Source organism: Mchenga conophoros, linkage group LG3, assembly GCF_057382185.1.
Source record: "Mchenga conophoros isolate Kocher_MC1m ecotype Shallow Benthic linkage group LG3, M_conophoros_male_GT1.1, whole genome shotgun sequence".
Classification (NCBI taxonomy): domain Eukaryota; kingdom Metazoa; phylum Chordata; class Actinopteri; order Cichliformes; family Cichlidae; genus Mchenga; species Mchenga conophoros.
Window position 1 is genome coordinate 3,910,795 of NC_140528.1, and position 24,472 is coordinate 3,935,266.

General features: G+C 42.6%; 2 protein-coding genes across 2 annotated transcripts in view; one reads left to right on the forward strand and one right to left on the reverse strand.

Annotated features, from left to right (window-relative positions):
- The window catches only part of LOC146577017 (protein NLRC3-like), a 543,118-nt gene that overhangs the window by 262,226 nt on the left and 256,420 nt on the right, over positions 1–24,472 (forward strand). The gene's annotated exons all lie outside the window — the stretch shown is intronic.
- On the reverse strand, positions 18,044–19,681 carry LOC146577025 (uncharacterized). The gene is made up of 3 exons (XM_085269397.1): positions 19,592–19,681; positions 19,341–19,514; positions 18,044–18,734 (listed from the first exon to the last, which is right to left on the reverse strand). Exons 1-3 carry the CDS (start codon positions 19,640–19,642, stop codon positions 18,102–18,104), a joined length of 858 nt encoding a protein of 285 aa, XP_085125523.1. The 5' UTR covers positions 19,643–19,681; the 3' UTR covers positions 18,044–18,101.

Here is a 24,472-nt window from a genome sequence, read left to right on the forward strand (position 1 = left end):
TCTTTTTAACTGGTTCAGTTTCTCAAGTTCACACTTCTTTCCATAACAGCTACATCCTTTTATCATATCAATAAACACATCACATTGTCTTCTGCAGTGTCTTACTGGCTAAACAGTTCTATTCAATAACAGCATTGGTAAATACATTACATTTGTTCCCTCCAGTAATTTACTGGCAAAATCACTATTTAGTGCATCATGAAACACAGCTTGTTGAATCAACCCATGAATGCCTCTGTTAGCTACACAGAGTTGCTCAGAGTGCTTGTGTTACACTAGCTAATCTACTCAGTCACTTTAACAGAACTATTAACATTCACATCTCACAGAACTGATTTGATTGGAGCATTACAACACGTTTGCACAGAGCATAGGAGCGCACTGACTCTGCTTCACGAGCGCTCCACCTAACGAGCGGGCTCGCGGTGCGGTCGCGCGGGACACTCCTCTGGTTTTCTCCCGTGTTTACATATAAATAACTTTGGCGGACCGCCTTAACTCTCCCATTCACATTAACCTGGGTAACCATGGTGACAATAAACAACATTTTCGGTGCGAGCACCGTGTACCGACCTGTAAAAGCAGGTGAAGAGCAGAGTAAGGAAGACACGATGCGTCTCTGCTTTCCTCCAGAACGTGTCTGAGGAAGCAGCGGAAGGTGGGCTCCACTTACTGCTCCCCGAAACCCCGGAGCAAGCACCAAAGTTCCGCCCTCACTGCTTTCTAACATAAAATGAATCCCTGTTACATGGATTTTCTATCCTCTTAAAGAAACTGAAAATAAATACATATAGCAATGAAAAATGTCCCGTTACATGAGTGTTTTACACAAAATAATATTCATGTGGTCATTCCCTCACAGGGGTGCCACAACTACACTGCTGTTTTGACAGAGACACAGTGTGTTTATCTAACTTGGCTGAAGCCAAAGTTCTCCAGACAAATTCAGTCTGTTTCTGCCAAGTGTGAACTCACTGGATGAGCGCCAGATACACAGAATCAAAAAGGGATAAATTACTTTTCTTATGTCATGTTCCCGTCACAAACTGGCTCAAGGAGAGGGGAAGCAGGAGTCCACAGATGAAATGTTCCTATAAATAAAGTGGAATTTATTCAAACTTTACCAAAACTTCAACACATCAAATACAAGCAGTTCAGCAGGGAGTGGATGTGTGTTGCATGTGCCAGGTGGATGCAGAGAGAGGCCAGGGCCACGTTCAAACCTGAACACGCTGCACAGTGTTTTGTTCCATTTGTTAGGGATGAATGAAATGCTTCCTTGAAAGGATGTGTGCAGTCACCAGTGGGCGTGGAAGCATGTGCGCCCTCATTTGGTGGGTGTGCAAGAAAGGTCATCCTGTCACACAGCAATGCCTACATGAATCACACCACTCTGCTTAAAATAATAATGTTTAGTGAAGCAGGTGAAGCAAAGGGCTGCTTTTAATAGGCTGGGAGACCCAGGTGTGCTGCTTTAGCTGCTGAGCCTCTTATGACAGAACAGCGGAGAGTGGTAAGAAGGGAGGAGGGGGTCTGGCTGTGTTTGTGAACGATAGATGGTGTAACTCTGGGCATTTCTCTATCAAAGAGACGCTATGCTGTAAGGACATTGAGCTGCTAGCGGTTAGCATGAGACCGTACTATCTACCACGAGAGTTTACACACGTGATTATGATAGCTGTGTATGTCCCGCCCTCTGCTAACGCTGCAGCAGCCTGTGAGGTCCTGCACACTGTAACCAGCAGACTCCAAACACAGCACCCTCAGGCCCTTTTCCTGATCTCTGGGGACTTTAAAGATGATGTAACCATTTAATTATGGTTACATAATTAATTATGTAATTAATTATGCAAAATGCAAAACGCTCAGCTGTGTCTCCAATCAAAGCTCTGTAACTTCAGAGGTGATGTTCATATGTTGACTAATGGTTTTCTTTCATTTTTGATGTACTGCAGAATATTTGTATAAAATCCAGGCCAGGAAAATCTCCTTCATGTGTTTCTGTGTTTTGTCTTCAGCTACGTTGACACAAAGGCCTCTGCTGTGACGCTCACACCTTTGATAAAGTCTGGAGAGTGTCAGCTTCCTGTTTATAGATACAAAAATATGTAATGTTGTGAACTCTGGCCGCAGCGGCGCAAGAAAAAGGAGAATTACGGGAAGCACTCACAACAGGTAAAATCAAAATAACAAAGTAAAGTAGGATAAAATAAAAAACAACAAAAGAACAACACAATATACTTCCCCGTACTGTTACTGCTAACCTCTGTTAACCTAGTAACTCTTACCTTCTAACTGACAGCTGGTCAATAAACGAGCTCCATAAACGCTCCATATTCACCTTTACATGGAATATAAAGGGAAAAGAAGAAACACAGTGCTGTGTCAGCGTTAGACATATAGATATATCCTTGCTTTTAATACATTTGAAGGTGGGTGGGAGAGGTGCTTCTCCGTGTAGTCTACGGTCTCTTTGGGATCGCTAAAGCTTTTCCTCACATCACCGTGGGTCACTAACAGCTTTGCAGGGTATAGCAGTCTGTACCTGACGCCGGTCATCCCACGTAGTCTTCCTCTCATATTTGCAAATGCGGCTCTGCGTTTCCAACAGAGGGAGGGAAATCTGGGAGGATGTTTATTTTAAAAACCCTTATACATCAGGTTCTTGTTCTCTGCAGCTTTCAGCAGAATTTCCTCACCAATGTGGTAGTAGTGCAATCTCAAGATGATGGGCCGAGGAAGATGACTTTGTTTGGGACGCTGGCGATTCACTCTATGTGCTCGATCGATGAGTGGCTTCTCCTCGAGAGATAGCGCCTCCGCCAACAGGTGTGAACCAACTCAGTCATCTTGGGTCCCTCTGTGCCTTCTGGTATTCCTGCAGTTCTTAAATGATTCCTCCTGGAGTGCCTCAAGAGCTCCACATCTCTCATCTAACTTCTTTACCTCCGCAGACAAACGCTCCACAGTGGCCTGGAGAGTGGCGATGGTGTCAGAGTGGTTCGAGGCACAGTCCTGCAGTTCAGTCAAAGTGTTATCATGCCTGGCCACGTCGCTTTTTATGTCCGAAATTGAGGGCTGGATGCTCTGGTTCAAGGATGATATCCTGCCTCCTATGGTGGTAGAAATCTCTAATATGCAAGTGTCCAGTGCTAGTTAGTTAGTTCTAGTTCTAGTGGTTAGTGGGGCTTTATTTGATGATTCTAGTGTGTGTTACATTGTTGTCATATTGTTGAGTCGCAGAGCTGTACAGTGTTACAGTTTCTGTAGAGTCTGGTATAAGGAACTCAGATCCCTCTGTGAATAATGTTCACTGAAACTGATCTGTAGTTAATGAACTAGTCAGGATTTACACTAGAGAATGTTTCTGCCATTACATGGCCTGTATTTGTAGAGCGCTTTACTCGTCCCTAAGGACCCCAAAGTGCTTTTTTGCCCAAGGACACAACGACCGAGACTGTCCAAGCCGGGGCTCGAACCGGCAACCTTCCGATTACAAGACGAGCTGCCAACTCTTGAGCCACGATCGCCCCACATATTGTTGTCTTTTGTTGCAGACACCAAGTGTTGAGATCCTGTCTCAACCTCCTACATTCTTCCAGCAGGTTACACATTATTTTTTGTATTTGGAATCAAATATATGTGTCAGTTGGGCCTAGTGCAGGGGTCAGCAACCTTTAACACCCAAAGAGCCTTTTGGACCCGGTTTCCACGCAAAGGGTCAGGGTTCGGGAAAACACTGGGAGCCGCAAATACTTTGGTAAATGGTAAATGGCCTGTATTTATATAGCGCTTTACTAGTCCCTAAGGACCCCAAAGCGCTTTACATATCCAGTCATCCACCCATCCATTCACACACTGGCGATAGCAAGCTACATTGTAGCCACAGCCACCCTGGGGCGCACTGACAGAGACGAGGCTGCCGGACACTGGCGCCACCGGGCCCTCTGACCACCACCAGTAGGCAACGGGTGAAGTGTCTTGCCCAAGGACACAACGACCGAGACTGTCCAAGCCGGGGCTCGAACCGGCAACCTTCCGATTACAAGGCGAACTCCCAACTCTTGAGCCACAATCGCCCACAATCGCCTACTTTGTGACATCTAAAATGAAGATAACACTGTGTATATTGTTTTTACCTTTATGCTTTGTGTGAACAACTACAGTGTGTTGCTTATGAAATCCATGAAGTGCTACAGAGAAAATTACATTTGATTTATGTAATGAACACATTTTGAGCTCTTAAAGAAATATAACAAAGGAAAGCTGAACTACAATGATCCATGTAGCAAACACAAACTGTTATATCGCCTTTGGGCTTTTGGAGCCTTGACCTGACTTTTAAAAAATAATTGGAAAAAAGCTCTATGCTGCTACAAAATGAAAAATAGATATTTGCAAAATTCTGCCCAAGTATGTATTTTATGCTGACATAATGTGGATCCGAAGATCCATAACTGGCCTACCTGGGGCTGAAAGTCTCCATAAATGCAGGCGTTTCGGCGGCTACACCGGCTTCCACGAGTGTGACGCTTATTTTGAGAAAATAATAGAATATAAATGTATTTTTATATTTCAATATCACAATAATCTTCCAATGTAGAACTACAAGTTAAAAAAGAACTAACATAAATCAAATCCACTTCAGCTAAATACTTCTCATTTATTTCCATCTTACATGCTGTGACTGCAGCCATTCCCACATCTCTGTGAATGGGACTCATGGACATGGATCAGTGGTTATTGATCAATGGTCCTGAGAATCTGCATAATTAAGATGAAGGAACGGAGCTCCCAGCCCATCGTTCCTGCAGCTGCTTTCAGTCTTTATGCAAATGTCCTGTTTGTAAGACTGAAACCTGCAGCTGAGACTGAAGACGTCACCTGATGATGACGACACGTTTCTCCCACAAAACGCTGCGTCCAGATGAACAGAAGCAACAGACTCACTTTCCTGGATGATTGAGATGCATCAAGACTTCATTGTGTGTTACTTCTCATTCAGCACAGACACATTATTCCTGTTAGGTCATGTCAGCTGTCACTCAGTACAAGCACAACTGTGAACAACACAAACTTCTCTTCAATGTGTCACAGAAACACTAAGTGTGAGAGCCTGTATGACACACAGGACAGACTGTAAGCTCTGCTGGCTGCACAGCACTTTGTAGCAGTTTTCCAACATGTCCTCCACCCGTGATGTCAGTGGTGGGACCCCAGTCACAGCACTCAGCACCACCTCCTTTAAATGTATTTTATAGCAGTTCCTCCCGTTACTCGGTGCAACGCTTCTTAAATGTGTTTTTGCAGGATAAAACACAGCAGGTGGTGTAGAGAGGACGTCAGCTGACGGAGCAGAGGGAGGCAGACTGTGGATAAATGACAGAGTGAGAGGAGAGCAACCATGACAGAAGCACAGGTGTGGCAGATAGAAGTGGCTTTATAGACACTTATTGTCAGTCCTCGTGCATGCTGTGGAAATAAGTGTCTGTGTCATGAGGTGACATGTGAGCTTATCTTTGGTCAATAAAGCTGAACGACCAGTTTTCACTTTGCTTGTTACGCTTGTTTAGTGACGTCTGGGTTTCTGTGGAGCCCGAATTTTGATGAGTTCTGGTGAAATCATCTGAGATCATCTGAGCATCGGTGAAGAGTCAGCAGAGAAAGTGTGGGACAGAAGTTTGCTTTGGACACATGGACTGAAATCAAAAAGTAACAAACAGGATTTCCAATGGACAGTATGGAGAAGTGAAAGTACACAAAGGCTGTGCTGGAACACGTGTGTTACACTTTTTGACAGCTGAGAACAAAACACAATATTTTGCATCATCTCTGCAGTGTCTCTTCTTTCCTCTGCTGTTGTGCTTTTAGCTCCAAACTGTTTCAAATGGTTTGTCAGCAAGCTGACCTCTGACCTCTGCAGTACTAACTCCTGACCCGTACAAAGAGCGGGCGTTTCTGACCTTTGACCTGCAGCTGTATGTCTCTCAGTCTCAGTTCTTCTCTCCGTCACTGATGGAGCAGGTGTAGTTGCTGCTGACAGTCAGTCGTTTGTTTTCTCAGAGTGAGGCTGAAGTCTGAACTGTTCAGAGCATCAGGTCTCATCAACGTGCGCTGCTGTAACGCCGCTTTGTCCTCTGAGATCACCAGGTATGAAACCTGAGTGCTGACAGAGCAGCATGTTCCCCCTCATTCACCTCCACCACCACAGCCAAGGCATGCTGGGAAACTGAGGACACACAGACGGAGAACTGAAGTGTCTGCTGTGTGTTCATCTCAGAGTCCTCACAGGTGACACATTAGCTCCAGAACACCAAGCCAGGTGTTTGAAGCCTGACAGGGATTCTTCCCATCCAGAGGGAGGATTTAGCTGCACAACAATGAACATTAGTGTGTAGTTTAGAAACACAGACTGTGCCTGGGAAGGGAAGGGGGGCCCAGGCCCATCAGACCGGGGCCCAGTGCAGTAGCGCCCCCCGGCTCCACAGAGCCCTGGACAGTCCACCCAACCCCACCACAGAGAAAACTGCACCCACCCCACCAACCACACATCTTCCAGACTACATAAGACGGTAAACGCCCAGGCTGAGATCTTCCTCCACCTCTCCTGTATCTCCCCCTCCTGCAGAGAGTTCATGAAGAGAAGAAAGCTCCTGCAAGATGTGACCATCCCCCCCACCAGTTGAAGAGCCCCCCAGGCGGCTCGACGCACCGGCGGCACCCTGCTCCAGGGCCGGGCCCCCATGCACCCACCCGCCCACAACCCCGGCAACACACCAACCAGGACCCAAGCCCCCGAGGCCCGGCCCGGGCCCCAGCCCAGAGACGGAGCGCCCCCAGAACCTCACGCCCATCCCGGACCCACCCAGGGGCAGCCAGGTTGCCAGGTCAGTAACCCACGTCCGTCAGCACAGACCCTCCCCTAGCCCCGCTGCACGCAGCCGCGAGGAAACAGTCACCTGAGAGCCAACAGAGCCCTCAACCGGACGTGACCGCTACCCCGTGTTGAGCCCCCCAAGGAAGATGCCTCCGGGGAACCCCCCGACGCCCTAAGCCTGTCCCTACCCCCTCACCAATCACAACAGTGAAGGCGGGACCAAACTATGACCCCCCACCCCCACTAGGTGATGGAGTTGATAAAAGGGGCCCAGAGCAATTGATCTAATGTGGTGGCAGAGGCTGTGTCAAGACTAATGTAATCTAATAGATAATTTCTATATTGGTTAGAATTAAGATTATTTTTATTTTTCCAGTTCATGAGGACTGTTTTCTTGGCTATGCATAGGGCAGTGAAGATCATATGGGCTATATTCTTTTCTGAAGTGACATTATCTAAGCTGCCCAACAAACACACTAAGGGGGAAGTTGGAATGTTACATTTCAGACACTTTGATAAGTCTTCACATATCTCGCGCCAAAACTTTTGCACTGGTGGACAGAACCAAAGAGCGTGGATATAATTGTCTGGTGTATTGCCTTGACAGTGTGAGCAGTTGTTGGAAGATGTAAAGCCCATCTTGAACATCCGATGACCTGTATAGTGCACTCTATGAAGTATTTTGTATTGTATTAATTGCAGACTGGGATTTTTAATTAATTTAAAAGTTTTTAAGCAAATCTGAGACCAGAAGTTTTGGTCTAGGTTGACTGATAAATCTGCTTCCCACTTTGCAGTAGGAAGGGATATTGATTCATCTAATTTAGAAAGTGTTCTGTATATTTTAGATAATAATTTGGGGGATTTAAGAGTAAGAAAATGTGCCGCACTTAGTGGTGTTTGTAATTCAACTTGACTGAGGTTAAATTTCTTTTTTACTATGGATTTAATTTGTTGATATTCTAAAAACCTTGTCTTGTTGATCCCATATAGTTCAACTAGTCTGTCAAATGGAATAAATTCTGTTCCCTCTAATATATGTTCTAAGTATTTAATTCCTTTACAACTCCATTCTGGGAAATTAATCATATTATTGTTTTGTAATATGTCAGGGTTATTCCAGATAGGTGTACGTTTGCATGGGATTAATGAAGACTCCGTTATTTTTAGAAACTCCCACCATGCTGTTAGAGAAAAGCTGATGTTGATACTTTTAAAGCATTCATGTCTTTTGATGTTTGAGCTAATAAATGGTAGGTCTGAAATCTCTAGATCCTTGCATAGTGCCTGTTCAACATCTAGCCAGGGCTCAACTAAGAAGGTATGTTTTAACCATTCTGAGATGAACTGAAGCCTGTTGGCTAAGAAGTATTGGTGAAAGTTAGGCAGATCTAATCCTCCTCTATCCTTGGTTCTTTGTAGCGTTTTTAAGCTAATACGCGGGGGTTTATCTTTCCAAAGGAATTTGGAAATATATGAATCCAGAGATCTGAACCAATCTTGTGATGGTTTGTTAGGGATCATCAAAAATAAGTAATTTATTTTTGGCAAGATCATCATTTTTATAGTGGCGACCCTTCCCATGAGTGATATGGGTAAAGATTTCCATCTAGTCAGATCGCCTTCTACTTTCTTTAGAAGTGGGATGTGGTTTAGTTTAGTTAAGTCTGAAAGCTTAGGAGAGACATTAATACCTAAATATTTAATATTTCCGGATTGCAGTGGGGCAGAGGAAGAATTATGGAAGGAGCAGTTAATGGGGAGAACTGTAGATTTTGACCAGTTAATTGAATAATCTGAAACTCTTGAAAACCAGTTTATTAAAGTAATTACCTCAGAGAGGTTGGTTTGTGTGTTTTGCAGAAAAAGCAACACATCATCCGCATAGAGACTGATTTTATGTTCTATGTTCTTACATTTTATGCCCTTAATTGTTGTAGCCTGTCTAAATGCTGCTGCTAGAGGTTCGATAAAAATTGCAAAAAGTGAAGGGGAGAGTGGGCATCCCTGTCTGGTGCCCCTCAGGAGACAGAAGCTGGAGGATGTCTGGTCATTTGTTCTGATACGAGCCGTTGGGGAATTGTATAATATTCTTATCCAGTTTATGAAAGAGTTTCCAAAACCAAATTTGTGTAAAGTTGCGAATAAAAATTTCCAATTAACTCTGTCAAATGCTTTTTCTGCATCTAGAGATAATATTATGGCTTCGATGTTTTTATCGTATGAGTAGTCTATTAAATTAAGTAATCTACGAGTGTTTGTTGAGGAGTGCCGACCTTTTATGAAACCAGTTTGGTCAGGATGAATTAAGAGGGGGGTCATTTTCTCTAATCTCTTTGAGAGAGCTTTGCAGATTATTTTAAGGTCTACATTTAAAAGAGAAATTGGACGATAGCTTGAGGGAAATAAAGGGTCTTTGCCTGGTTTTAGCAGGAGACTAATGTTGGCAGAATTCATATTTGGTGGTAGTCTGCCCTTTTCCTCGATTTCCTGCAACATGCTGTGGAATACTGGTGCCAAAATTGTCCAGAATTCTTTGTAGAATTCTGCAGGGAAGCCGTCTGGACCTGGAGCCTTATTATTGGGCATACTTATCAGGGCTTCCTGGAGTTCACTTGGCGTCAGTGGCGAATCCAGTTCCATTGCTTGACTGTCTAGTAATTTTGGAAGAGTTACGTTGTCAAGAAACAGATCAATTTCATTTTTAGATGGGTTTATTTGTGGTGAGTATAAAGTTTCATAGAAATCCCTAAAAATGTTGTTTATTCTTCCTGGATCATATATTGTGTTCCCCGATAAATCTTTAGCAGCACATATAGTTGTTTTTTCTTTATTTATTTTTAGCTGGTTAGCTAGAAATCGACCTGATTTGTTACTGTGTTCAAAATTCTGCAAGCGAAGTCTTTGTATAAGGAATTGTGTTTTTTTATTAATAGTTTCATTTAATTCTAGTTTTGTTTTGCATATTTTGTTCAATGTTTCCTGATCTTGGTGGGACGCGTAGGCTTCTTCTAGTGATTTGATGTTTTTTTCTAATTCCTGAATATTTTTGTTTTCTTCTTTCTTTTTGTGTGATGAGAAAGAAATTATTTTACCTCTCATCACAGCTTTCCCTGCTTCCCATAGAACAGAAGCTGATATTCCGGGAGTGTCATTAAAGTCTAAATATGAAGTCCATTCCTTTTTAAAGTATTTAATAAAGTCTTCATCTTTAAGTAGTGATATATTAAATCTCCAGTTTTTACTTGGCGTAGTATTATTCTTGTGCATTAGTGTTAAAGATACAGGAGCATGATCGCTGACAGCTATAGGATGAATCTCAGTGTCTGAAATGTCACACAGCAGTGAGCTGCTGACCAAAAAATAATCCAGACGAGAGTAAGAGTGATGAACATGCGAGAAAAAAGTATATTCCTTACTGGTGGGGTGAAGAGAGCGCCATGCATCGCAAAGACCAAAGTCGTTCATATACTGTTTGATTATATTTGTGGATTGCCAATTGCACTGAGTTCCTGTTGTATTGAGCCTATCCATGTCTTCATTTAGTCCAAGGTTGAGGTCACCGCCAAGAATGAGTGTGCAATCAAGGTGTTCAGAGAGTGCACTAAAAAAACCGTGGAAGAATGAGGGTTCATCAACATTTGGACCATATATACTAACAATACATAGTTTTTTGTTCAATATTGATAGTTTAATAATTAGAAATCTACCCTCTGGATCTATAACTGTATCGAGTACTGTAAAATTAACATTTTTATGTATTAAAATTGCTACTCCCCGTTGTCTAGAATTATAACCGGCTGCAAACACGTTAGGAAACTCAGGTGTTTTAAGTTCATTTAAACCTGTGACAGGTTTGTGAGTTTCTTGTAATAAAACAACATCTGCCTGTAGTTTTTTAAGCTGGTTAAATATTTTTAACCTCTTTCCTCTGGTGCCAGCTCCATTTACATTCCATGTGACAAACCTCAGCATGCCCTTAATTGTGCGTGTATGTCTAATGATGTATGCTGGGTGTTTCGTTTAGGCAGGTGGAGAGAATATGGAAACATCCCTTGTTTGTAAATAGAAAGAGAAAAAGAAGTGTGGTGAGAGACTCCATAAGTCTGACTATGTGTGTGAATATTCACTAATATGAACAAGCGTGGCTTGCTTATGTGTCCTGCAAGTCTGTGCGTGCTGTGAGGCTGTTGTGAATGTGCTGCCGTTGAGCTGATGTGTTTGCGTGATCGTGTTGTGAAAATATGGAGAAATAGAGGGTGTTGTTTGTAGGTGAGTGGGGAAGTAGGTGATCACAGCAGTGAAAGACAAGAGAAAGAAAGAAACCGCATGAACTGTGAGCAACAACAAAAAAAAGGAAACGAAACGGAAACATTCCAATTAAAGCAATGACGGAGGGTGACGGTGTTATATCTGCTATGACATCCTACTGATATTACTAGCTTAAACTCATGTTAAAGGAGAGAGTGTGAATGAATAAGAAAAGAGTGTAGCGGGTTCTTATCTGGAGTGCAGTCAGTATAACCACGGTGTGGTGCCGGGGTCGCGGTACAGCTGTCCGTCCACGTAGAGCCGGTCCACAGCGATGACAGCACGGGAGCCTTTCTGGATGAAGCTACGTCGAACTGGGAACAGGACCTTGCGTCGTTCCAGGATCTCTTTGGGGAACTGGTCGTTCACGCTGAAGTCCGTTCCTTTCAGCTCTCTGCCGCGACTCTTCACCTGTTCCTTCTGTTTGAATTGACTGAATTTGGCCACAATAGGCCGTGGTCTCCCGGTCCGCGACCGCGCGCCCCCCAAGCGATGTACTCTATCGAAGTCGATGTTCTTTACGGTGTCCTCCGGCAGCTTCAGGTGGATTTTAATTAAGTTTTTCACCGTTGCCTCTGCGTCCTCTCCGGCAGTTTCTGGAATACCAGAAAACACAAGATTATCTCTCATGCTACGGGCTTGTAGATCGATAACGGACTCTTTTATTTTTTTATTTTCAATGTTTAGCTGGGTCACGTTATCGGTGAGAGATTTAACCGACTCCCGTAGCGTGGCATTTTCAGCGGCAAGCGTTTCCACCTGCTGCTGGCTGAATTCCAGGGATTCTTTTAGAGATTTAAATTCCCGGTGTAAAATCTCCACCAGGGACAGCCTCGCATCGAAACTGGACAATCGCTTGTCGATTGACTCCAGGATTTCTGCGATGTCTTTGCCGGCAGGCGATGTTGTACCGGGGGAGTCTGCCTGGCGACTTCTCTTCGATGACGGCGTCTCGATTTTGGCCGGGGAAGATGCACTCTGGGCCTTATGCATTACTAAATCTTGAAAACAGCGGTCGATGTAATCTTGGAGAGCGTCTAAACTCTCCCCGTTGTCCTCCAGGGTGTTAGAGATGATAGAACAGATGTTGTTAGTTATATGACAATTGATTAGTATATTTGGTAATACTGAAGCTTGAAAAACCTTTGTTAAACTCTATGCTACCATTTGCTTTTTCTCCGCCAAAATCTCCGGCGTCTGACGTCACCTACAACATCACTTCCGTCACTTACCTCACTTCCGTCACTTACCTCCTCCTAGTAAAGTCTTGTAATGTGAAGATAGAAACAAGGCAGCAAACAGCTCCATGATCTGATCTTAATGATGTTGTTTTTATTCCTGTCTGTCAGAACTGGATTGGAAACTATCAAAGGTCTAAAAACAGCCTCAACCCTCCCACAGAGCAAACTTTACACACGTCATCTTTCAGCTACAATCTTTGTTGCAGGGATCTTCTGCCAAACAAGGCTGAGAGAAGATTTCTTACAGCTGTCATGTTGATGCTGTTTCAGTCTTTGGGCAAACACACTCATATATTAGGGCTGATATCAGGGCTGCACAAGTTCTTTGTGTTTGTGATCATGAATAACAGAAGTGTGCCTGTTGAAGATCATGTTGCTACATTATTATATGTCCTGTTATTGTTCTGTGTTATATTCAGCTTTCAGCATCCTTTCCCAGCCCCTGTTACACCATCCATACAAAGCCAATCTGACTGTGAGCCAATGTGTTTGTTTGTGTTGGATCAATAGATTTGACAGAATTGGTTCATCCAGAGGGAAACAGTCCAAATTCAGATCTGAAATTTTATATATATATATATATATATATATATATATATTTTTTTTTTTTTTTTTTTTTTTTTTTTTACATACATAGTTTTTTGTTGCCTTATGGTTCCAAGCGCTGTCACCAATCTTTGCATTTTGTTATTATCTCATGACACTTGTTTAATCAGCTACCATCTCTCCTGTGGACTTTTTAATGTCTACAGTCTCAGACCAACACAGCCCTGCCCTTCCCATATTAGATTCTTGATGAATGTGTGTTGTTGTTATTCAGCCTGGTTCAATGTGCCCCTTTTTAACTTTGAGCACCCACCCCTTTAAACCTCTCTGCACAGCCCTGCACTGAACTCACTATCTTCTCCCTCTAACAGCCTCCACATGTTCTCACTGTAATTTCCCCTCATGAATGAATTTATGCTGCACTAATGTGAATGTTTGCAGGGAAATCAAACGCATTTCACACGCAGTACTCGAGCTGACTTACCTTTGTTTGAATGACGACTTGTACGCGCTGACTCCACAGATAAGGTACGAAAATATATCAGGCTACGTCTTCAGGGTTTCTACTCCACGGCCGTATTTCATACGGGTCCACATTTCCACTGCACGCTATTTTCTGCAAGTACTGCCGCTTCGCCTCTGGACGCAATCGGTCTCTATACAGTCCGTTCTCTTTTGAGCTGCTTTTAAGCATCTTGTAATCGTCGTTCCAACACAGTGTGTTTGTTTTGATTCGTAGACCTCGAAAATGGTGCCGCGCTCCCACAATGCATTGCGGCGTGACGTCAACTCCAAAGCCCTATAGAACATGTTCTTTTTCATTGTCAAAATTATCAGGAATAAAGAAGAAAACTGATTCAAAACCTGTGGAACCTGCCAAAAAACAAGTTTTACTGCAAAGGATTTCTAGATGTGAAGGTTTTGTGGCTTTTTTCAGTTTCTAAAACAAACTCATTTGTACAGAAGGATATGAGGATGTATATGTCCGGTGGTGGGTTTTTTTCTTCTTGATTTAATGTATTCATTTATCTCTTCACTTAATCTTTCTTTATGTTTTTTTTTTTTGATTTGGCATGAGCGATTTCCGGTCCTCACTCCAAGCCAGTTGGTGGCGGTAATGCACCACATGTTCTATCACAGCTGCGTCCGAGAGGACAGGAAACGTCTGTATGCGTCTGCAAACCAGGTAACTACACTCAGCTGAGCCTCTCTGCTAGTCGTTATTAGTTGGAGGGTTTTGCGTCACTTTCTCTCGGCTTGATAAAGGGCTGTATAGAAATCTCTGGTACGTAACACGTAACGTCATTTTTAGGGAGCGTCGCAGAGAAGTGAGGCTGTTTCTTTGTTTTTGTCGAGTTTTGATTGAAGACATGTTTCCAGTCCGTTTTTTACTCGTTTGTTTTTTCATTAATAACTTTACATTATCACCGAGAACAAGAAGGCGCTTTGTTTGTCACATTCACCTTATGTCTGTGAAGGTTCTCAGTCATCCAGGTCATCGTAGTCAAAGGAGCTTGCAAAGAAAAGCGTCTGGACTTCTTTAAGTTACTTGAAGACGTTTCACCTCTCATCCGAGAAGCTTCTTCAGTTCTAAGGTCAAATGGTGGAGAGTCCCAGATATAAACCTAGTGGGAGTTTCCCCCCACAGAGGGACAAAAGGACCCCCTGATGATCCTCTAATCACCTGAGCCAAGGTGGGAAACTGGGTGTGGGTCCCAATCAGCCAGTTTCGGGTGAGTTCATTGTGAAACCTGGCCCCACCTTATCATGCGAATTCCTGAGGTCAGATGGCCCAGGATGCGAGTGGGCGTTAAGGCGTCTGGGAAGGGATCTCAAAACTGGATTATAGATGGCAGAGAGTTGGTGTCGTAAACCCCGCCTCTGTTCAAAGATGGTCGCTCACAGTGGACATAGATGGCTTCTTTCACTCCTCTTTCAAACCATCTGTCCTCTCTGCCCAAAATGTGAACATTAGCATCCTCGAAAGAGTGTCCTTTATCCTTAAGATGCAGATGGACTGCTGAGTCTTGTCCTGTGGAGGTGGCTCTTCTATGTTGTGCCATGCGCTTGTGAAGTGGCAGCCACTTGGCAGCCACAGTGATAAATGGCTGAGATGGCTGCAGCTGTACGTGTGAGGTACCTACATGTTTCAAGATGAATTTGCAGAGATGTCATGTTTGGTGCTTACAGACATCACACTGCATTTTGTGATTTCGTAGCTATTGTTGTGATATTTTGGAGCTTCCCATGATCACCGTGACAGTCATTCATTTTAACATAACCTTTCTATTCCTTTCAGGGATCCTCATTTTTTTGGTGAGGAAGATCAGCAGCTGTGTCGACAGGCAACAGGTAACGGCATGCTTTTCTGTTAGTACTGTAGACCTTGGTCTGGTGCTCTTTTTTAGTTTAACACAGTATTTTCATTTGCCGAAGTGTAAAAAGCTTGTTCCAGGAGAAACAAACTTTAGTGAGTTCTGCAAAATGATTCCCACCATTGCACACTCTGTCAGCCTCCAGTGTGCCCTTTTTTTGTCCTTTAACTGAAGAAAGTCGGTAGTCAGAACATATGAGATAAGTGAGATCCTCATTTTGCCTGCTTATTTCAAGATACAACATTTTCACAAACTGCTGTAGGATAACCTTGCTATTTGTCTTTTCCAACACTTCTACATTCATCCATATTTCCTTGTCTGCTTCTTTCCAGGTGAAAAGTACCTGAAATGGGTGAAAGATTTTGTTTCCAAAAACAAAAGCATGTGCGTTCACCTGAAGAAGCCAAGTGGTGCTGACCTGTGGATAGAAGAGCTTGAGAACACCAAATACAACGGGGATGATGATGAAGTTAACGCCTGGGGAAAATTCTACCTTCCCGAGATTGTAAAAATGCAGGTTATTGGTGTGGTAAAGGGCACCTCATGTCCATGTGACGAGCTTGTGCTGATGACGCGTGAGGACAAAAAGCTGTACGGCTATGACGGAGAGGAGCTGCATCTGGTGGCTTCCAGTTTCCTGGAACTATGTGACAAAACGATAGAGTATCCAGCATCCAAGCGCTACTACAATGGAGAGGCCTTCAAAGATATGGTGAGAAGTTAGACTGCTAAGAATAAGACTGGGGATGCCTAGTGTTAGAGATCAATCACCTGAGCTTTTCTTTGTATTGTTGTGTGTTCTGTTTAGACTGAGGAGGACTGGAAAAAGGTTAAGATGAGTGATGTGGGGAGGAAACTGCAGGAAGAACATAAAAAGCTGGTAAATGAAACCCAGTCAGCGTTCGTAAGCCTAATATCATAGGTGGGTATTGGAGCTGAGTATCATCACTGATTTCTAGAACCTGTTCAATTCCAATTCACAAGGTCCCAATTAGATTCCATTTAATTCTTACTCAGAGAGTCAGAAACATTATAATTCTGATCATTTATCAGTACTGACACTTGTGAAACTTCATCAGAGGTGTGAGCATCACAGCAGATGCTTTTGTGTCAAAGTAACTGAGGATAAAACACAAAACCATGAAGCAGATTTTCCTGGCCTAGCTTTTTACAGTAGATAACCTTAAAAATATTATTCTGCAGTAGAACAAAAGCAGACGAGAACCACGACTCAACAAATGTACATTGGCTGATGCTGCTGAAGTGATTCAGAGGTTTTAATAAGAGGTTTTAATAGAGACACAGCAGAGCATTTTGCAGTTTCACTTAATTTGAAAAAAATAAATAAAATTTGGTATTGAACAGCAGAAATGAGGCTGTCTTGTCGGAAGTCATTAAAAAAAAAATGGCTGTAAACAACGGTAGACTGCTTCATAACAAGCAAGCGAATAATGCCAAAAACAGAGATTTGAGATGGGAAACGGTGTTCTTAAAGTACACTGAGAGAGGCAGAGAGCTGTGCTGTGTTGTTTTTCTGTGTGTGTTTTAATGGTGGTGGAAGCAAACCAGCAAAAGTAAGAGGGAATTCATGACAATGTTTATGTCAAGCGAAATGTGTCTTCTTTTGCTGCTGGTTTGGTTAGAGAGAGACAAAACGTGCAGCTTCAGGATCTGAGCAGCTTTCAGCACCAACGGCATCACAGCTCAGACTTGGATTCAGGATTAAGCCCTTTATGTTTGACTGTAGTGATTGTAGCTCTGTCCTTGTTATTAATCGCTTTAGTCAAACACAGCTATTGTTTGCTGGGATGTGTATATCCTTGACAGTTTGTATCTCAGAGTTATCAAAGACACTGTGGATAATCATCAAGAGATTGTTGTCCTCTTAATAATGACCTATTTGATTGTTTGTTTTTTCTTCTTCTTACAGATTCTGGTATTTGGCCAAAAGAGAGCTTCACAATTCTTGGCTTCACCTGTGGTAGAAAAATGACTGAAGTTATGCAACACTCTCTAAAATTAAAGCTATGCAACGCTTTAACATGAATGGCGAAGGAGTGCATCTCTTTCACTGTCTCTTCCTGTCCTCTTCTCAGTCTTTGTTGTGGCACCTCTGCTATGTGTTATAGAAAGCACTTGGAATCATGTTCAATACAAAAACACCAAACTCGTGGGATTGCCCTAGCAAGCAGTTGGTAAAAACTAATTAAAACTGATATATATCAGCTTCACTTTCTAGCTGCAAAAGCACGTTTCTGCAAAAGCATGCAGTTTCCTGTCAGCACTTTTTGGCACAGAGTGTACTCAGAGTTAGGCCTTTCTTATATAAAGCAATATAATCAGCATATAAACATTTAAGATGATAAATTTAAAGCTCAACAGTAACTGCTATAAATATTATAACTACACATGTAGTGCTTTTGCTTAAGTAAATTATAGTTGGGATCATAATAAGAAAACATGTGTTTTTATTTTCTGTGTACCCTGGGTACAGACCAGTATAAACATGGGATTCTTCCCAATAAATGCTGTCTGATAATGCTTCATATTGCATTAAACACTAGATATGTAAGCAAACAAACAAAAACCCATAGAAGCCAGTTTTAATTATTAAATGTGACAATTACATGGAGATGGAAAGTAAACATGCTTATACACGTCTCTGTGATTACAGAAAACCCACACAGATGCTGTCAGAGCAGAGAATCTTTGATTTATCAGAATGATGAATGCAAATGATTTCATGAAATCTCACTCTTGTTCTGGGTTGTAAAATTCACCTGTCCAGTTAAACCGAATCCTTTGCAACACAGTTCTAAGAACCCTACCAACCTCATCCTCAGCTCTCTGCCTGTTATCCTTTTCAGCTGAGTATTCATCCACATGTGTTTCAACTTCTCTCTCATTTTCAAGCAAATTGCTCAGGCTCTCAGCTTCAGCACAGTTACCATATGGCCACTCTCTGAGGTCTTCTGTGTTCAAGCCAAACAAATTCTTACATGATCTGCAAGGCTTCATTCTGGCACCATCACGGAGACAAAAAGCCTCACACCTGATATTTCCAGGTACTTCAATTGTTCCATCAAAGTAATCTTTCTGGACTGTGTTTGGATAATAGGTCATCACCGCACCAGATACATATTTATGCCATTTGCTAAGACAGGAGGCAGCAATCATAATTTTCCCAGCGTTAGGACCTTTGGTGGACATGGAGACTCCGCAGTACCTTTCTGATTTGTTGGTTTGGGCTTTTTGAGAAATGCAGATGGTGGACGAGACGAAAGCTGTTTTTTTATTATTCTCTTCTAAGTCCAAGTCTGTGAGGAGATCTTGCAGACTCTGCTTTATTTGCTCTTCATTCTCTGAGTTATTTTGCAGGACGATCTGAAAACAGTTACAGATCTGGTCAAAGTGTTGCACCTGATTATATAGTTGTTTTTCATAGAAAGTTGATCAACATGTTTGTTTCGCTGCTTGACTTATTTAACTATGCAGGACCATTGGATACTTTTGATTTAGACATTTTAAGATAGGGGGTGAAACATGTCACAAAAATCTATTTAATTTTAAATCAATAAGCAAAAATCCATCTTTGTTCTCACTAATTTATAATTAAATTTGCTAATTGACCTTTTTTTTCTATTTTGCTATGCCGGGCTGTCAAAACACGCTGAATTTAGAGTCTTTGAGCTGACTTAACAGATCCAGCAGCTACACAGTGACAGCATCATATACGCCTTGAAGACTGTAAGCATCTCCAATAATGAGTCTGTTAGACATTATTTAGAACTAACAAATTCAGAAGCAAGTCTCCAGCTCTCCTGCAGTCTCTGTGTTTGGTGGAGAAGTATAGCTAGAAGCATATGTTGAAGTATAAGGTACAGTATGGATTTTCTTTGGATTTCTCAGTAAAAAAGCACTTTGCATTATACTTTCCTAAAAACTGGAAGTTTGTCAGATTGACTGAAAATGTGAGAAGAGTTATCTTACCATGTCGAGCACACAGGAGAAGGGACTTCGCCTGGGAAGCTGAGTCGAATACAACTTAAAAGGCCTGGGATATCTTCTCATTAAAGAACCCAAAACAAAAGGATTAGGGAAGATTTCTTCTGGAGAAAAGGGGATGTTGTTGATTTTGCCCAGAAACAACATGCTGTGAAGGATCTGTTGAGTGAAAACATATTTGCTTATTGTTAGTAGTGATAAACAGGACTGTCTTAAAAGTGTCAAAGGTAACACACCTCATCCACCAAGTGTTGACTTCCCGGAGTCATGTAAGAGCCCCGAACCATCCTCTTGGTAATCTTGTAGGCATTAGTTTTGAACCTCCTTTGAGAAATTGTTGTCTTCTAAAATGATAATGATCGAGCAGTTAGGGATTTAAAGACACAGGAGATCTGATAACTTTGGCTACAGCAGAGTCTGCAGACATACCTATTTTGCTCTTGGTCGGCCTATTTTAAACATGAGAGAAAACATAGTTAGTGAAATGTTGATAACATACAATGACTATCATTGGTGGCTGAAAAGATGCCAGGTAACAAGTGAAAAGCTGCTACTTACCATCGCCACAGTCTAAGAATGAAACAGGAAACACTGAGCGAGTTGCCTCCATCTTAAAGCTGTTGATCATGTGATTTAAAGGAAAGCCACACCCAGCTCTTTCCTGGAATTTTACTCGACTGTAGAAAACTGCTCCATTTGCCCCGCCCACCCATGATCTTTAATATCTGCCAAAAACAACCTTTTGGTTGTCAGTAACCAGCCGATCGTTTTCGCGATTAAAAAATGACTTTGTGCGGCGGCGTTCCCACCGCGAGCAGAACTCCGGCTCAAAAACCGCTGTTTTTGAACACTTTTATTTACTTAAGCACTTTAATGGGCTTACTTTGAAACAAAGTGCGATTGAATGATTATTGTTATGTGTTGCCTTGAATTGGATGATACTACTGATATGATTGGATGATATTACTGATATGGTACATATTCAGCTCAAAGTCCTTTGACCCTGTCACTGTTCCTCTCAAATGGGACTCTGTAGAGCTGCTTCATGGTGATGCTGTGTTTTCCCAAGATGCGTCTGATGGTGGTGATGCTCACATGGTTTATGTTGTTGAACACTCGCCTGTCTGCAAGTATTTGCTTTCGTAGCTGGTGGAGACGGATAGCATTGTCTGCCCTCACTAGGTCCACAACGGCAAGTTCCTGCCGTTGTGTGAACAGGCGTTGGCGTCCTCCCCCAGAAGGTCTTCGAGTCATTCTAGAGAAATACAACCACATATTGTCATTGGTTTGCTTATTTTTCTTACAGTACTTTACTGTATATACTGTATCATCCACTGTACAACACTGTACTTCAATATAAGTAATCATGGTATGTTTCACAGAAACTACCACTTTGGCTGCAAAAGGAGCATTAGCACCCTGCAATACCCTGTACACTTGATATGGTAACTGTAGAACAGTACTATAAAAACCATCTGAGTAGAGTAGAAGGCAGTGAGATGAAGACAGACCTGTTTTCTAGTCGGAATTTTCTTATTACAGATGCCACTGTGAAGCGGCTTAGATGTGGGTGGACTCTCTGCCCAGCTTCCCTCATAGTCAGGCCGTGGTTGATGACATGGTCCACCAAAGTTGCTCTTATATCATCAGAAATATGGGTCCGTGCATGGCCTCTTTGACCTCCTCCTCCTCTTCCTCTTGCTCTCCCTCCATCCATGCTTGCAAAGTTCTTGAAATGGCTAAACTGAGGGCTTTTTGTGGTTGGCTAATTGGTGTTCAGTTTTGCAAGTAAGTGCCTTCAGGTGTATATTTGAGTGGTTGCAATTACCCGATGTGTTTTGTATTTTGGATACATGTGTTTTCCAAATGTCACCCTGAAATTTCATTTTTGAACGAAGTGTCTTATGTATGAAATAGAGTGTAGTATGCAGGACCATGTGTGTTGCATAAAGGAGTAAGTGTGTTGCATAATTGCAACCAGAGTGCAAAGCAGCACTTTTGTTTAAGGTAGGGGTACATGTGTTTGAGGTATGGTAACAAAAGCTTCAAGTTGTGTTACTTTAGTATAAGCATGGGTTTATAGTGTTCAAGCAACGAGCAAAAACTGTAAAGGGGAGACTATTCCAAAGTCTGGGACCTGCCACAGAGAAGGATCTATCACCACGAGATTTGAGGTTAGTCCGTGGAATGGACAACAATAGTTTTGAACTAGATCTCGTGGGTTTTCCTGGAGCATAGGCAGAGAGGAGCTCTGACAAGTAGGGGGGGGCTCGGGCGTTGAGTGACTTAAAAACAAAAAGTAAGAGTTTAAATTGGATCCTGTAGGGGACAGGGAGCCAGTGTAAAGAGGCTAAAATTGGGGTTATATGCTCTCTCCGTTTGGTTGCAGCAGAAGCCTTGTGTTGAAAGCCCATTCACTCACACATTCACACAGTATGTGTGTGTCTGTGTTACACTGTGGACATCCCTTCTGTTGGAGCGCCATCTTGTGGCAGGTTTAAGAAATGTTCTTCTTGTAAATCCAAACTGATGCACCTCCATAGCAGACTGTGGAGGCTTTCAGTGACATGAAGACTTGATTTATACTGTCATATTCTCCTGTTACACAAAGCACAGCACGCTGAACATGGATGAACTGAAACTCCCAGCATCTGACTGAGGAAAAGCACAAATCATTCTCACACTGACTCCTGCTTGATTTTAGATTTGCTTTCAAATCCTCACACTTTCATATGAAGCACTAAATGGGCTCCAGACTGTTTATCTCAGCTTCCTGTCAAACACACTGCTGCTCACACCGAGGCTCAGTTTACTCCTCCAGCCTGGCTTAACCTGCTGTCTGTTAAAAACAGTCCCACACTCCTCTGTTTAATCCTTCTGATCAGACTCTTTGATTTTGTATTGTTTTTACCTGAAGTTGTGTTTTTGACATGGTTCTGTCTGTGAAATAAAGCTCACACACACACTGCTACAGTCCTTCATACACTTAGAAACGAAGCTGCTCCTTTCCTCAGTGCTGACACATAAAGAAGAGTTGCTTTTATATCCAACACGTCTCTGTTCCAGAAAACAGCTTCAGCAGCCTCTGAGTCTGAACTTGGAGTTGGTTATAAGCCACAGGCCTGTGTGCACAGCAATGAGGAAATATAATGCAGTAAGTGAAACATGGATGTGTGGAACAGATTATCCCAAAGGTTGATTCTGTTCATCTGGACGTTCTCAGTGAAACATTTGGTCTCTCGGTCAGGTGACTCCTTTAGTCTCAGCTGACTGCAGCTTTCCAAACCTTTGTCACTGGATCACTCACTTCATCTCCAACGTGTCCCTGACACAGACAGCTGGAGCCGTTACAGCAAAATCATTGATCATCGTTTTTAGAACATTAGCTGGTGTTGGTGGGCAGGCTAGCAGTGCTAATTGTTAGCACTAGTTCTGCTGCTCTCCCTTTGTCTCTGTTATTGTTGGTCTTTAGTGAACAATAGAAAGTGTCTTCATGAGACTGTTGCCTAATGTTCAAATGTAGATAACACCACCTGCACCAACCTGTTACACAGCACAACCCTCTGGTGTAGCTTTGGCTGGAGCACATATTGGCAGCTCCAGTGACATCACCACTCCATGGTGACATCATCTCTACAGACTGTGGCTGTTACATATCCTCACCTGGTAATAATAAGACTGTCCTCAGCTGCACACAGCTCCAAGATGAACAAACTGAAGTAAATACAAATTAGAGTTACGATAGATTGAAATCTTGTAATCAGAGCTAATTCTTAGTGAAACTCTCACAACATCATATCATGATCCTGGGTTAGTGTCTCGGTCTCAGATCACAACATCAGCACAGGCTTGGCTTGGGTGAGGTATTGAGTGGTTCTTGTCCATGACAGCTGCAGGTACAGTGCCATCAGCCATGCTGCACCACATGTCTGCCCAGGAACATTAGTGTGGCTGAGTCTCATGTAAACATTGTGCTAAAGTGGTGGGAAAGTGGCTGCAAGCTGGCTGCACTGTGTCCAATACTCTCAGTATGATATCCACAAACCTCTGAGTGTCACAGAGTGGGCCTGTGCTCAGCTCACTGTGCCCCATTCAATTCTACTTGCATAGTTTTACAAGTAAAATTAAAAGTTGCTCAATGATAAGTTATTGTAGTAACAACTAAGTCCATGGTTATTATTTGTTAATAGTAGCTTAAAGCTTCTGCACCAATCATGGAGCAGCAGGTTTAGAGCATGTGCTCAGCTCAAAAAACATAAAAACAAAAGTAGATTTAGAAGCTGAACTGAAAACATTTAAAGTGACAGTCAGCACAAATCCAGCTGACATCTCCATCCAACCCAAGTCTTCATTTAAAGTCATTATAACTGTGACACACGTTTGTTACAGTATTAATCCTGCCTGATGCTGCAGGGCCAACATCATGAAACAGGCTCAGCATTTATTTCCATTATGAAACTTTATCATTAAAAACAAACCATTGTTCTGCAGTCGTCCCAGGACTGTCGGTCAAACGTTCTCTCCACATGTGTAAGGCTGAGCTCACTTTATCGTCTGCCTGAAGGAGGGAAGCAGATGTTACTAAACATCACAATAAAACATATGAAATGGGTGCACATGAGGAACGTCTGCACTGTTAAAGCCATGCAAACATCTTCACACATGAAGCAGCAACACCTCTCAGTTTAGCAGCAGCTGGTAAAAGCCACAGTGATCCTGGAGCCTCCCTGAAGGACTCGTTCATCAGTAACTGTCAGGAGGACGATTAAACCTTCTGCACACGTCCTGTAGTTACACACTCGGGAGGAAAGACGACGTCCTCGCTCTGCAACATGATCTGTGTTTCATCCAGGACGCTCAAACACAGATTGGTTTCCAAATATTAGACGCACTGGTTCTTCATGCGTTTCTACCTGAGCACTCAGAGTCATTTCTACAACAGGCCTCCTTCACCTGCTGGTGCCTCTGTTTCTGTGTTTGGCTGTTTCCATCAGTGCCTGATGTTTGTGATCTTTGATCTGTTCTGAAGTCTCTCTTTGTAACACAAATGTTGTTTGGCTTCTTTTGCAAACAAGGCAAAAGAACTTTAATGGATTCATTTGCTGATCTTACTTTTC

What these genes read in the sequence shown, in the direction of transcription:
- LOC146577025 (XM_085269397.1), bottom strand. Translation starts at nt 19,642, where the DNA reads ATGGTTCGGGGCTCTTACATGACTCCGGGAAGTCAACACTTGGTGGAT. An exon ending in GTCAACACTTGGTGGATGAG is followed by an intron (nt 19,515 to 19,591) that starts GTGTGTTACCTT and finishes TTCACTCAACAG; the next exon opens with ATCCTTCACAGCATGTTGTT. An exon ending in TCTCCTGTGTGCTCGACATG is followed by an intron (nt 18,735 to 19,340) that starts GTAAGATAACTC and finishes AACTGTTTTCAG; the next exon opens with ATCGTCCTGCAAAATAACTC.